The following is a 13,848-nucleotide window of genomic DNA, read 5'->3' as shown; positions in this document are numbered from 1 at the left end:
ATAAAGTCCTGGCTCTGGAGGCAAGAAGACTAGGTTTGAGTCCAGTTCAGCTACTGACTAGGTTAATTGCCCTAGGCACAGGACTTAACTTTTCCAAGCCTCATTTTCCTTATCTGTAAAATGGGAAAATACTGGAGCCTGTCTTGCAGGGTGGGGATGAGGATTGGATGAGATAATGTAGGGAACAGAGGACCTGGACCTCTGTGGCACACAAAGGGGCTTAGTTCTGCTTGGGAGGCCTAGAGAGCAGTTCATCTCACCCTTACTTCCCGGAGGTGATACAGCAAGGGCCAGGTGAGGCGTGTGAGCTGCGCCAGATCAGGGGCCGATCCAGCACAAGAAACTGGGGCCCAACAGCTCTGGTGGGTGAGGGGACTTCCCAGCATGAGCAAGTGCAGGAGAGGGCAGAGCAAGGCAGAGCCGGGATTTTGAGGACAGAAAGGCCTGACAGGGTGGGAGGAGGGGAGACTGGAGAGGGCATACCTGGAAGAGCTCGGAGTCATCGGGGCTGTACTGGTTGGGTTCAGTCTCTGAGTTCTCTGGGCACCACTGCAGCTCCCCAAAGCAGGTGGCCGAGTCAAAGTCGCTGGCATCCAGCTGGGAGAGGTCGAGTTCTGGAAAGTCAGCATAGAGTTGCTCCTCCCCGGACCCTCCACCCTGAGGAGACAGGAAGGAAAGAGGTGGATCAGAGCTGAGGCTGGCTAGACCCAAGCAGGGGACCTCTCAATAATGATGCAGCCAATCTGGATCCGTGGCCAAGGCCCGATTTTGCCAAATGACCAAGAAATGAGAAGATCAGCTCCACCCCTTGGTAGAATCTTCTGGTAGCTAAGCTAGGCCCCAACAGTACAAACCCCCCTGCTGCTCTCCCCTCTGCACTCCTATACATCCCTCAAGGCCCTACCCACATACATCTCTGTCCTCTTACCAGAACTGTTTTGTTGAAAACTTTATTAGAGACTGTAAATGAGGAGCTAATCCTTTACACATATGTCCCCACTTATAAGTGGACTTCTTGAAGCTAACAATGCCTCTATATTAATAATGAAACAAAAACAGCAATGATAATGACTGACACTAATGTGTGACTACTAGGTTCTGAAGAAACACTCATCCATGTTCCCAGGGATTTTATAGGAATATATGTAATGTCTAAAATTACATATATGATGGAATATATCATGGAACATATATGATGAACATAAAATTACATATATGATATAATATGATGGAACACTAATCAGTAGACAATATGTAAATAAAGTCACAAAACACCCGTATCATGGGCCGAGCATGGTGGCTCATGCCTGTAATCCCAACACTTTGAGAGACCAAGGTGGGCAGATCATTCGAGGCCAGGGGTTCAAGACCAGCCTGGCCAACATGGCAAAACCCCGTCTTTACTAAAAATACACAAATTAGCCAGGTGTGGTGGTGCATGCCTGTAATCTCAGTTACTTGGGAGACTGAGGCATGAGAATCGCTTAAGTCCGGGAGGTGGAGGTTGCAGTGAGCTGAGATCATGCCACTGCACTCCAGCCTGGGTGACAGATGGAAACTGTCTCAAAAAGTCAAAAACAAACAAAACAAAACAAAACAAAAACAAAAACAAACAAACAAAACACCCATATCATGAAATACTACAGAGCTGTTGAAAAGAATGAGGAAGATCTGTGTGTTCTCCAAGACACATTAAATAAAAAACAAAGTTGTAGAATATCAGCATGTAAAATAGAACCCCACATGTGTAAAAAAAAATAGAAACCAAGCCGTATATTTCTCTATGTAGCATAGCATGTATGCAAACACACCGGAAAAGATCTAGAAGGTCATAAACCCACCTAACAGCAGTGAGTGGGGGAGAAGGGAGCCACAGGTGACTCGGATAGCAGCATTGCCTGAATCAGTGGTTCTCAAAGTGTAGTCTCAGACGGGCAGCACTAGAATCACCTGGAAACCAGGTATGTTGGAAATAATATAAATTCTCAGGCCTACTCCCAGAGCTACTGAATCAGAAGGCAATCAATTTCTCACCCTGGTCTCCCAAGTTTAACGGTCATCAATAGAAAAGCTGCCCTACAGATTCAGAAAGAGCCTGAGTTGGGGGGCTGACACAGAAGCAGAAGGGCTTGGTGATGTTCTGTTGGCCCTGGGGCCTGGCAGAACTGAGTCGAGATCTCCATTCACCAGCTGTGGACTTTGGGCAAGTCTCTTCATCTGTACAACGTGGACAACAACAATATGTGCCTTCTATGTTAAGATTAAAAGAGGCAATGTCATTATAGCCTGGCCTAGTAACTGCTCAATAAATGTCAGCTAAGAGTAATATAAAAAATGATAATAATAATGATGAAACAATGGTGTTTCATGGTAGGCTGAGAGGAGCAGAAACTGTCTCGGAGAACAAAAAGAGGCATATGTGACACTTAAGAGAAACAGGTTTTCCCCAGACCTTTTCCTTAATTGTTCCCACTTACTAGGCCTCATAAATTATGAATAAATGTATATTATTAGCTCAACTTGACACAGGAAAAAGGCTTTTATCCAAATTTGGGTCAAATGTCTTAACTGGCGTTTTGCAAAAATCCTGCCTACACAGGCGGCACCAGGCCCAGGTCCTCTCAAGCGGCCGGTCCCCTGCCCTCAAGCAGGCAGCAAGGTGTCCAGCAAGTCTGTCTCTGAGAGCACGGCTCCACCACCCTGCCCACCCTGCCTATTCTTTCTCCAATCCACATGTATTCCACAATCCTCATTACTGAGAGCCCAGTCACTCTGAGCCAGGCACTGTGATGGTGGGTGGGGAAGGATGACATTAAACAAATAATCACACAAACAAAACATGTGATTCTAAATCGTGACTCTCCAGAGAAGAGCAGAATGCTTCTGAACCTGACTGGGAATCTGAAGGTGAGAGGGACACAGGTTCTTCCTCAGTCTCTGGGTCCCCCAGGTACCCCCCTGCCCGCAAGCCCAACTGTCATGCCCCCCAACTACAAATCACCAGCACTCAATGGCTGCCCCTGCTGCGGGAACTCAGGTGGATTCTCTCCGCTGCCTCTTGAGAGCTTCTTTCTCCTTCGTGCCCAAGCAGACTGTGGGGATGCAGCCGGGGTCCTGTTCTACATAGATAATTGGTTTGTTTCCTGTTTTGGGCCATTTCTAGTAAGTCCGCAATACGTGCGTACAAGTCTTGTTTGGACATATGTCTTTACTTCTCTTGGGTAAATACCTAGGAGTGAAACTGTTGGGCCATATGGTAAGTGTGTGTAAGTTTATAAAACAGAAAATTGTTTTCCACAGTGAGAGAACACTCACTTTGTACATTCCCATCAGCTGTACGAGTGTTGCACCCTCTCCAACGCTTGGTATTGTCAGTCACTTATTTAGCCATTCTAGCGGGCATGTCCAGTGTTACTATGAGCCAGGCACTATGTTATATAAGACTCAGCTCCTTCCTCCCTGAGTTGACATCTTAGTGAGGGAAGAAAACACATAAATATTTCATTCTAGACTGAGTTAGTGCTATGAAGGAGAAACAAACAAGGTGCACTGATGGAAGATAACAGGAAGCAAAATCTATCATTTTACCCTTTTTATTTTTAGAGACAGGCTCCTGCTCTGTTGCCCAAGCTGGAATACAACATGGCTTGATCACGACTCACTGCAGCCTCAACCTCCTACGTTCAAGCGATCCTTCCACCTCAGCCTCCTAAGTAGCTGGGACCACAGGTGTGTACCACCACACCCGGCTAATTTTTCTTTTTTTTTTTTTTTTTTTTTTTTTGAGACGGAGTCTTGCTCTGTCACCCAGGCTGGAGTGCAGTGGCCGGATCTCAGCTCACTGCAAGCTCCACCTCCCGGGTTCCCGCCATTCTCCTGCCTCAGCCTCCTGAGTAGCTGGGACTACAGGGGCCCGCCACCTCGCCCGGCTATTTTTTTGTATTTTTTAGTAGAGACGGGGTTTCACCGTGTTCGCCAGGATGGTCTCGATCTCCTGACCTCGTGATCCGCCCGTCTCGGCCTCCCAAAGTGCTGGGATTACAGGCTTGAGCCACCACGCCCGGCTAATTTTTCTTTTTTAATTTTTTGTAGAGACAGGGGTCTATGTTGCCCAGGCTTGTCTCATCCTGCCTCAGCCCCACAAAGTGCTGGGATTACAAGTGTCAGCCACTGTGCCCAGCCCAGAATCTAAACCAGATGGAATGTTAGGAAAAACTTATTGAAGGAGAAGTCAGGCAGCGGAAGAGGTGGGAAGAGGACTGCAGGCAGAGGGACCATCAGAGGCAAAGACCCCAGTGGGGACTGAGCCCAAGGCATAAGGCGCTGAGGTCAGTGAGGCTACAGCTTGGTGACTAGGGGTGGGGGATGAAGAAAATGGGAAAAGATGACACTAGGAAGGCTGGTGGAGGCTGGATCAGGTAGGGATCGGAAAAGGATTTGGGTTTTACCCCAAGTGTGATGGGGGTAGGACCGGCATAGAAGCCGGGAGATGGTTTAATAGCTGTTGTAGCTATCCAGGAGGGGACAGGTGGTGGGTCGGGGAGGTACGTCTCAGACACCATCTAGGGACTGTGGGACAGAAGGGAGGGCGAAAAGCAGAGACACAGGTTGCTAGGCAGCTAGGGCCTCCCAGGCCAGCAAAGCCCGCAGCAATAAGTTCTTGGGTGAGCTCTATGTTCCAGATCTCCCTCTCTCCAGTAACTCAGAGCAGACAGCTTTGTAGGACTTGCTTCTCAGAAACAGCTTTAGAACCAGAGTCCCAGAATCCCAGACTAGCCAGGAACCCGCAGCTCTGAGGTTGTCCAGGTAAGTCATGGTGAACAACCTGGGAGGCAGAGGTCCCTCCAAAAACCAGACAAAAGCTATGGACATTTTTCCCCACAAGATGCAGGTATGCGCACGAAATGTACCTTAACTTTTAGAACTTCATAGAACTAGCTTAAGATCTCCTGACCTAGCTGGTCTATCTCCTTCACTTTGCAAATATGGAAACTGAGACCCAAAGAGGATAATGGATTTGCTCGGGGTCATCCGGTGAGTGTCCTTCCCTCGAAACCATACCACCTTCTTTACAAAATGTCCACAAAATGGCTGTGATGGCTGCACTTATTGATTGCCCATAGCAGCTCAACATACTCAAAGTGTACCCAGCACATAAAAACAAAGAAACCTCAGCTTCGCGGCCTTGTCAATTAGGCTAAGACCACTCTCTAGCTAAAAACCATTAAGCAACGCATTAAGAGTGATTTCTCTGGCCATCTCCATATTTAGAGAGGCTTTTGAAGGAGTGCTTCCAGTGGCCCAGTTCTTTTTGAAAGGTCTGAATTAAGGCCTTCTTGTCCTGTCCCGGGAGCCTTCTACAGGCCTTGCCAGTGGAGCTGGGAGGTCGAAGCACAAACTAACAGCCACTGCTATCATGGAGTCCTTACTAGATGCCAAGGCCCACGCTAGTGCCTTCTATACATGCTCTCACCAGTCTTAAATCAACCTAGCAGGGTGGGTGCTACCGTCCCCATGTCAGCAAGTCATTTAAATTAGGTTACTAGGGCCAGGCACAGTGGTTCACGCCTGTAATCCCAGCACTTTGGAAGGCCGAAGTGGGCAGATCACTTGAGGTCAGCAGTTTGAGATCAGCCTGGCCAACATGGTGAAAACCGATTTCTACTAAAAATACAAAAATTAACTAGGTGTGGCGGCAGCTGCCTATAATTCCAGCTACTCAGGAGGCTGAGGCATGGATGGCAATGGATGCAGTGAGCTGAGATCGAGCCACTGCACTCCAGCCTGGGTGACAGAGCAAGACTCAGTCTCAAATAAATAAATAAATTGTAAGTAAGTTAAGTAAATAAATAAATAAATAAATTAGGTTGCTAGGGCTTCCATAACAAAGGACCACAACGGGGTGGTAGCTTAAACAACAGATGTCTGAGATTCAGGTGTCTGCAGGAATGGTTCCTTCTGAGAGTCTGTTCCAGGCCTTTCTCCTTGGCTTGTAGATGACCATTTTCTCCTTGTTTTTCCATGCTTTCTTCCCTCTATGCGTGTCTGTCTCTGTGCCTAAATTCCCCCTTTTGATAAGGACACTAGCCATACTGGATGGGGGCCCACCCTAATGACCTCATTTTAACTTATCTCTGTGAAGACCCTAGCTCCAAGGAGGTCACATTCTGAGGCACTGCGGGTTTAGGGCTTCAGCACACCTTTTTTGGGAGGAAACAATTCAACCGCAACTCCCAGGGTCCCAAAGGGGTGAAGCTGGGATTCAAACCCAAGTCTCTTCTCTCCCTATGAAGCCAGGACCCTCATCCATCACCCTGCTTCTGAAAGTGAGAAGGAATATTCAAGACCATTCATTCCCATCTACAGATGGGGAAATGGAGCTTCAGGCAAGGGTTGGGGATGGCCCAAGTCATACGGCAAGTTTGTGGCTGAGCCAGGACAGACCTGGGACCGAACACACTGAACAGGAGGCTCGTGTGTGCGGCCTCTCTGGCCCCTCTCTGTGCCTGCTCACCCCCTGCCATGGGCCCCCCTTCTCCAGCAACACCACACCGCTTATCTGAAAGGACTGTGGCTGCCCCGAGCCACGGAGATAAATGACCCTGGCCATGGATTAATGGGGTTTCATCCAGACTCACAGAAGTGGCTTCATTGGAAGCTTGTGAATCTTGCCGGAAATTGATTCCCTGCTTAAGAAAGAATGCATCTTCAGGAAAAATTGGTGGTTCTACGTTCCTGGCTATAATCAGCAAATCGCCTAGCACAGTGCCTGGTCCAGAGCAGATTTTCAGAACTACTGAGTGGGAAGGAAGCTCGAGGAGGTGGGGCGGAGGGGTGGCTGCAGTGACAGCCTGGGTTCTGGGTCTGTGAGGACTCACTCTGCATCCTTCATTGGGTCACCTCCCCCTCTCTGGTCCTCACTGCCCTCTCTGGAAAAGAGAACATAAAACCAGATAGGCCTTCTGGACACCCCCTGCTCAAGCATTTGATATAATTCTGTACTTATCAAATTTCTGAGATCCATATAGGCTTTGGGGAAACAGGCAGAACTCAGCATTTAATGAACAAATAAAGGAATGTATGTGTGAATGACTTTCCAGAGGGGAGACAAAATGCAGAAGAAGGACTGTCTTGAAATGGAAGGTAGCCTAGATGAGGAGGGCAAAAAGGCCCTGGCTTTGTGGTTAACACTGACCCTTTCAGATCAGGACATTTATGTTTTTTGCGACCTCGGTTTCTATTGACAAAATGCGGATAATAAAAACAATCCTGCCTCCCAAGTTCTTATAAAGATAAAGTACCACAGGTTGGGAACATGGCATGGATCAGACACCCATGAGTGGTGATCATGGATTACTATGGTCTGAATGTTTGTGATCCCCCAAATTTATGTCAAAATCCTTACCCCCATGGTGAGGCCATGAGGAGGCGAGGCCTCTGGGAGGTGATGAGGTCACGAATGGGAGGCATACCCTTATAAAACAGACCCAAGTAAGCTCGGTTGCTCCTGCCACCCTGTAAGAATACGAGAAGCTGCAATCTATAAACCAGGAAATGGGTCCTCACCAGATACGAAATCTGCCGGCGCCTCGATCTTAGGCTTCCCAGCCTCCAGAACTGTGAGAAACAAAGTTCTGTTGTTTATAAGCCACCCAGTTTATGGTATGTTGTTACAGAAGCAGAAACAGACTGAGACACAGATATGGCACTTTCTAGTTCCCAAGTGACATTCACAGCTGTGCTCTCATCAGTACCTTCCAAAGATGCAGGGGATGGCCAGTGGTTAGCGTTTGCATCTGACTGATGGGAACACTGGGGCTCCAGGAGGGTCAATGCTTCGTGAACTCATCCCCTGATCCACATCCTCAGTTCTAAACCTGCCGGCTCACCCAATTCTTTTCTGTCAACTTTGACCAGCCGCCTAATCCCAGTGTCATCATGGCTCGTGGTTTCTGTTGGGGGAATGATCTTGCCCTGCCAGCCAGACCATGCTGACTCTCTTCAGGCCGGCCTGCGATGGTGGGGAGTCGGCCCCTACCCAGCTGCACTGACCTCCTGTGACTGCCATCTTGGATACCCTAAGTCCTGCCCGACTGCCAGCCTGGTGCCTCCTTCACTGACAAGAAGTTGTATTTGATGATCTGAGATAAGTTATTCTTCTTAAACTGCTGTCAGGAATGAAGACCTGCAATGAGATCTGCTAGGGTGGCAAGCACACGACACTGGGCTCACCATTCCCTCTTTCCATGGCGATACCACTAACTGATCCCAGCCTGACATCCTGCTGAGCCCCAAGCCTTCTTAACACGGAGCCTCAGCAGCTGTTACTAATTGATTAGAAGGGGCCTAGTCTACATTATGACCCTGTGCCTCTACTTACCTTCTAGGAAGGAAGTGTGGGAAATACCTATGAAGTCCCACATAGCTATTTCACTTTATAAATGTTTTGTTCCTTCTCTCACCTCTGTTATTTGGCCTGCCTCTCACCCATTCCCTTCCCAATGGGTGGAAGCCCACTGAGTTTCCTCTGGGAAGCTGCCCTTCCCTTACCCCCAAGCAAGCAATCCAGGGAAGCACATCCAGGCCAATTAAAATATCCTATGGCCACAACAACTGGTTGCATTGGGTGGGTCAGAGCAAATACCAGGAAACTGCAACAGCATTTGGACAAGGGGGCTGCGCTGGTTGGATTCTGTTCTGAATAGGCTGGCAGCCCTCTTTGCCACTACCTGCAAAGGGCCTGCCTGGGAAAGAAGCCAGAGCAGGGAGGGCAGAGTGAAGAAACAGACAGAGATAGATTCCCAATAAAATAACTGAAGCACTTGGATTCAGCTGTGCCTGAAGGCAGGCATTCCCTGTGCTCCACAGTTCCGTGAGTGAATACATTCCCTCTCTAGATTATATGCCAGTTGGAGTTTCTACTACCCATCAATGAAAAAGTGATAAGTTATTCATTTCTCTTACATTATGGAAAAAGAAACCCAATCTTCCCATGTCTTCCAAATTAATGCAAATCACCTAAAGAAGCTTCCAGGAGAACAGTGGGGAGAGTAGTTTATCTTAGTCCCCACAGAAATACCTATAGCATCATCTGAAATAAGACTCAAAGTCACAAACACAAAGTTAAACTTCAGACAAAATAAGTGGACAGAAGAGAGGGGCTCTGAGCCCAGCCTAGAAGAACAGAACATCTTAAACTCAGAGATAAACCAGACCATTGGAAGGGCCTCCCACCAAAACATTTAAGGCAAAAGATCTCAACCCAGCATCCAAGGCCCTTTCTGTGCGGAAGCATCCAGGTTCAGGCTGGCAGAGCTCAACCTTGGTGATTCTCAGCCTTTTACAGCCGGGCTTTAAGCCTTAGCCAAGTAGGTGGTGCCTGGTCAGGGCTTGGCGTAAGGCGACCCGACAGGAGGTCACCAGGTCTGGCGAGAGTGGATCTTCCAGCCCAGAGAAGAAGATGGGGTCCAGTGCTCAGAAGTGAGCTCCAAGGCTGGGCCAGACCCAGCCAACCAGGAAGAAGCCCAGTTTCCAGGGACCTTGGAAGGCAGCTCTGCCTGGTAGGCAGGGCAACAGGATGGAGAAAGCTGGGATCCCTGACACTGCCCTGGGACACCTATCTCGGGATCTGAAAGAAGACTCAACTCAGAGCTCATCAAACTTCCTGTCATTTGGAGGCAGTTTTCTGCTACTTGCAGCCAAAGCTAATCCCATCCAGGCCATCTCAGGCCTTTGGTATAACAGGGGCTCTCCTAACCAGCCTCTATTCGACCAACCAACCAGGTTAACCAACACTCCCCACCCTCTCCTGTAATAACACCCTTTACTAATGCCCAAGGCGCCCCAGAGCCTCAGCTGGTCTGCTCCCACCAGCTGAGTTGTTTATTTACTAAGATTCGGTTATTTCGTCCCAAACCCACTGGATAGTGTAATTACAAAATGTCAGTAACTGGTCCATAAACAGAAAATATGAGTACAAAAGAAGAGATTTCAATGAAAACTAAGTTGAAGGCTGTGGAAGGATTGAAGGAAGTTGACTTGCTAAAAAAGCAAACAAACAACACTGTCATCAAATTTCATGTGAATGAGATCATGGTAAAAGATTAGGAGAAATTTGCAAGAATCAAGAAAGATTCAGCACTCAGACTGCTTGACAAGAGTCAAAGTTCTTGATCCACCTGAATGCGTCCTGAAACTGGAAATTGGAACCCTGGCACCGTGGGTGTGGACTATGGAGGGAATCAGATGACTTAGAGTTTCAGTGCTGGCACCACAAACAGTCCTATAGCAAAAGACTGGCAAAAATGAATGTACATGTCATATGGCTTCGCTAAAAGAAAATGTAGGCATGTGTTTCACAATTTTGAGCTTTATCTGACTTTTTCCTAGGAATTGCCCTCTGCAACCTCCGGGCACCTCCCAGGTATAGTTCCCACTCTCATTTGATAAGAAGGTGACTATTGCACACAGGCTCTGGCCCACACAGCACAGGAAATAAAGCCTTATGATGGACTACTGTAATACAGAACCAGGGTTTTGTACACCGGAAGGGTCTGGAGTAACACTTTTTGTGAATGAATCTCTCAATTTGCAAATGAGGGCATTGAGGCTGAGAAAGAGGGAACAGGGAGTCACCCAAGATCCACACAGCCAGCTCCTGACAGGGCCGGAACACAAACCGGGATCTCCCGTGTGGCCTGTCCAGACCAGTTTCCAGAATAACAGGCCACTTCCTCAACATCTGTGGCCCATCCACCAAAAGTTCCACATTAGATTCATCTCTCTTTAAATGACAAGGGAAAGAGAGAACAGGCAGTCTCCTGGGCAGGTGCTATCTTACAGTCATCTCCTTACCCACTCCTATTGCCTGCAAGCAGCCCCTTATCCACTGAAGATCTGCAAAGTCTCTAGTTGCTGTGTCGGGGTGAGATGACCTGGGGTGGGGCAGCTCCTGGATGGCCTGGCATGTGGCTGTGCAGAGCCCAGACTCCCCTCCTTCAGCACCTAGGTCAGCTAGGCCCCCCTCCCCACCTTTGGCAGGATGGATCCTGGCACCTGTCAGGAAGGTGGCCTATCAGCAGGTACAAGCCTGCCCCAGCCCAGGAAGGCAGTGTTTCATTTTGTTTGTAAACAATAAGGTTGAAGTATATTCTGCACAAGGTGTTTTAGGACAGGGTAATATACACATTGTGTCTGCCTGCACTCACAGCCAATTTTATGCACTTGAACTCAAGGGCCTCTTGAATTCAAAGGAGAGTGGCAGGAAAGCACTTGCTAAACTGTAAAATGATGTACAGGTACATGTTGTTAGGCTTTGCTGAGGCAGGGCTGGCCCTGGCTCATAACTTGCTAGTTACAGGGAGTTGCTTGCCTTCTCCGCATCTTTCGAGACCAGCCTCCCTCCTGGAACAGTTGTGCGGCTTAAGTGTCCACCCCGGGGCCTCTGCGCTGGAGCCTTCCTCAGCCTGGAACACCTTCTCTCTCCTTCATCTCCCATAGCAGCTTCCTTCTTTCTATCCTCATCCCAGGTTGAACGTCCCTCCCGAGATGGGCCTCCCTGACCACTGCACCCTAAATGCCCCCCCTCCATCTCTGGCCTACCCAGCACCCTGCTGGAATTCTCTCAATTAGCAGTTATCATTCTCTGCTATCCCCTGCCCCCTTTTATCAGTATGTTTTTATATTACAGTAAAACATAAATAACACGAAATGTATCAGTGTAACTTTTTTTTTTTTTTTTTTTTCTAGACAGGATCTCACGCTGTCGCCCAAGCTGGAATGCAGTAACATGATCATGGCTCATTGCAGCTTTGTCTTCCCCGGGCTCAAGCAATCCTCCTGCCTCAGCCTCCTTAGTAGCTAGGACTGCAGGCGCACACAACCACTCCCAGCTTGCTCCAGGTTGGTCTCAAACTCCTGGGCTCAAGCAGTCCTCCTGCCTTGTTCTCCCAAAGTGCTAGGATTATGGGTATGAGCTGACATGCCTGGCCCATTTTAAACATTTTTAAGTGTGCAGTTCAGTGGCATTAAGTACACCCACATTGCTATGCAGCCATCACCACCATCCATCTCCAGAACTAACCCCATTACTAATTTGTCTACTTGTTTACTGCTGCCTCCCACAACTGGCAGCTCCATGTGAGCAGGGGCTGTGTCTGGGTCTGTCTTCCTGCCCACTGTATCTCAAATGCCCAGCACAATGCCTGGCACATAGTAGGTACTCAACAAACATGTGTTCAAAAAACAACATGAGTGTCTTGTAGAGGGTATGGGGCTCTGCACAAAAACAAGAGAGCGCAACATGTGCCTTTTTTTCCATACAGTCCCAAGACAAGACCAAGCTTCCTGGCAGCCTCAGTCACCAGACAACAACTTCAGGTTTTGTCAAAGTCTGTGGGGGCAAAACCGCTGAGAGCTCCATTTCTTTCCTGGTTCCAGGCCCCTTTACGAGGTCAAGAATGAAGATACATGATCACACAAACCACCTGACATCAACACTCACCATTTCAACACATCAGCTCTACCGAGAGCAACATTTTATCAGTTGCTGAAGGGCAGGCACAAAAATAGACTGCAGGGATCAAATGCCATCCTCAGCTGCTCTCTTGACTCTCAGGAGTGAAAGGCCCTGGCATCCGAGGACCCCAGGGCCTGGGGACCTGAAGGCAGGGGTCAGCTGTTCCAGCAGTTCACAGAAATTAGAAGGTGGAGTCAGGGCTGGAATTAGGGTGCCTTAGACATCAAAATACTCAGTCATCAAGGTAGATCATATTTTAATGCAATTTTAAAATTAATGCAAAATATCCACCCAAGATTAACAAAATACCAAAATTCCAAGTAAAGGTGAGGTCAGTGGTGCCGAGTTTTTCCCTCTTGCCTCAGGTTCCTGTAGGGCTACGCATGGCCACATCACTGTTTCTGCCTTTGTTTTAAAATTGGATATTTTGTTCAGCATAGATATTTTCACATCAATTATTTTTTAAACACTGATATAAATAGGATTGATCTTGATGACTGAGTTTTTTGGCATCTCCTTAAATTTTGTGCCAGAGCCAAGTGCCTCCTTTGCCTTACCTTAGCCCTCATCTTGGTGGGATTAGATGGGGAAAGTTACTGTTCGTGCAGGTGACTAAAATGGGACCATGTCTCAGGTCACACCATTTAATGGGGCCTCAGTTTCAACATCTTTGCAATGGGGCCCATAACCTCCTAGCTACTGTGGAATTGTTGAGCCCTCATGAGGTATTTTGGAAGGGGATTTAGGAAAACTGTAAAGGGCTTATAAGAAACTCTCTGGTTTCTTAAATTTGTTATTATTTATTTGTTATTAAATTCTTCTCAAAGATGGTGAATGGCCTGCCAGGATGGGGGGTGGCATTCAGCTTTGAGGTGAGTTACAAAACACGTGCCTTATTTCTAATGACAGGGGTGAAGTTCGTGAAATGCATCGATTTTGCTTAAGAAAAGAAAGAGACTGGAGTAGATTCCTGGTTCTTCCTGCAATCAGGATGTCCTCTGGCGGTCCACTTGCTGGAATTCTGACCCTGGTCCTGAGTCGGAAGGAAAGCAAAGGGTGACTGCTAGCTCACAACACACAGCTGAAGGGATGACCACTGACACCCTGCTCAGGAAGCTGGCAGGTGCTTCCTTTCCTTGCCATGTTGTGTGGGATTTCCTCAAAATTCGGGTGTGCCTAGGGACATGACAGCCATCCTCCTGTGTCAGGAGGATGACAAAGTACCTGACTTTGGGGAGGATAGAAAATTGCTGGACTGATGATAGTTTTATGGCATGGTGAATGTACTTAATGCCACTGTTTTGTACATTTATAAATGGCAAATTTTAGCC

The 13,848-nt window shown here is 47.9% G+C and overlaps 1 protein-coding gene across 5 annotated transcripts in view; it reads right to left on the bottom strand.

Annotated features, from left to right (window-relative positions):
- Positions 1–13,848, bottom strand: part of PPARGC1B (PPARG coactivator 1 beta) — a 138,338-nt gene that overhangs the window by 48,351 nt on the left and 76,139 nt on the right. For all 5 annotated transcript variants that reach the window (XR_002522810.2, XM_003900348.4, XM_003900349.4 and 2 more), the window contains exon 2: positions 484–657. Coding sequence is in view for 4 of the 5 variants with exons in the window: in XM_003900348.4 (XP_003900397.1) it covers positions 484–657 (174 nt within the window). In the remaining variant the exon portion in view is untranslated. The remainder of the gene's footprint in view (positions 1–483; positions 658–13,848) is intronic.

Source organism: Papio anubis, chromosome 5 (assembly GCF_008728515.1).
Source record: "Papio anubis isolate 15944 chromosome 5, Panubis1.0, whole genome shotgun sequence".
Lineage (NCBI taxonomy): Eukaryota > Metazoa > Chordata > Mammalia > Primates > Cercopithecidae > Papio > Papio anubis.
The sequence above is the reverse complement of the archived record's forward strand: the minus strand, read 5'-3'. Positions and strand labels throughout refer to the sequence as shown.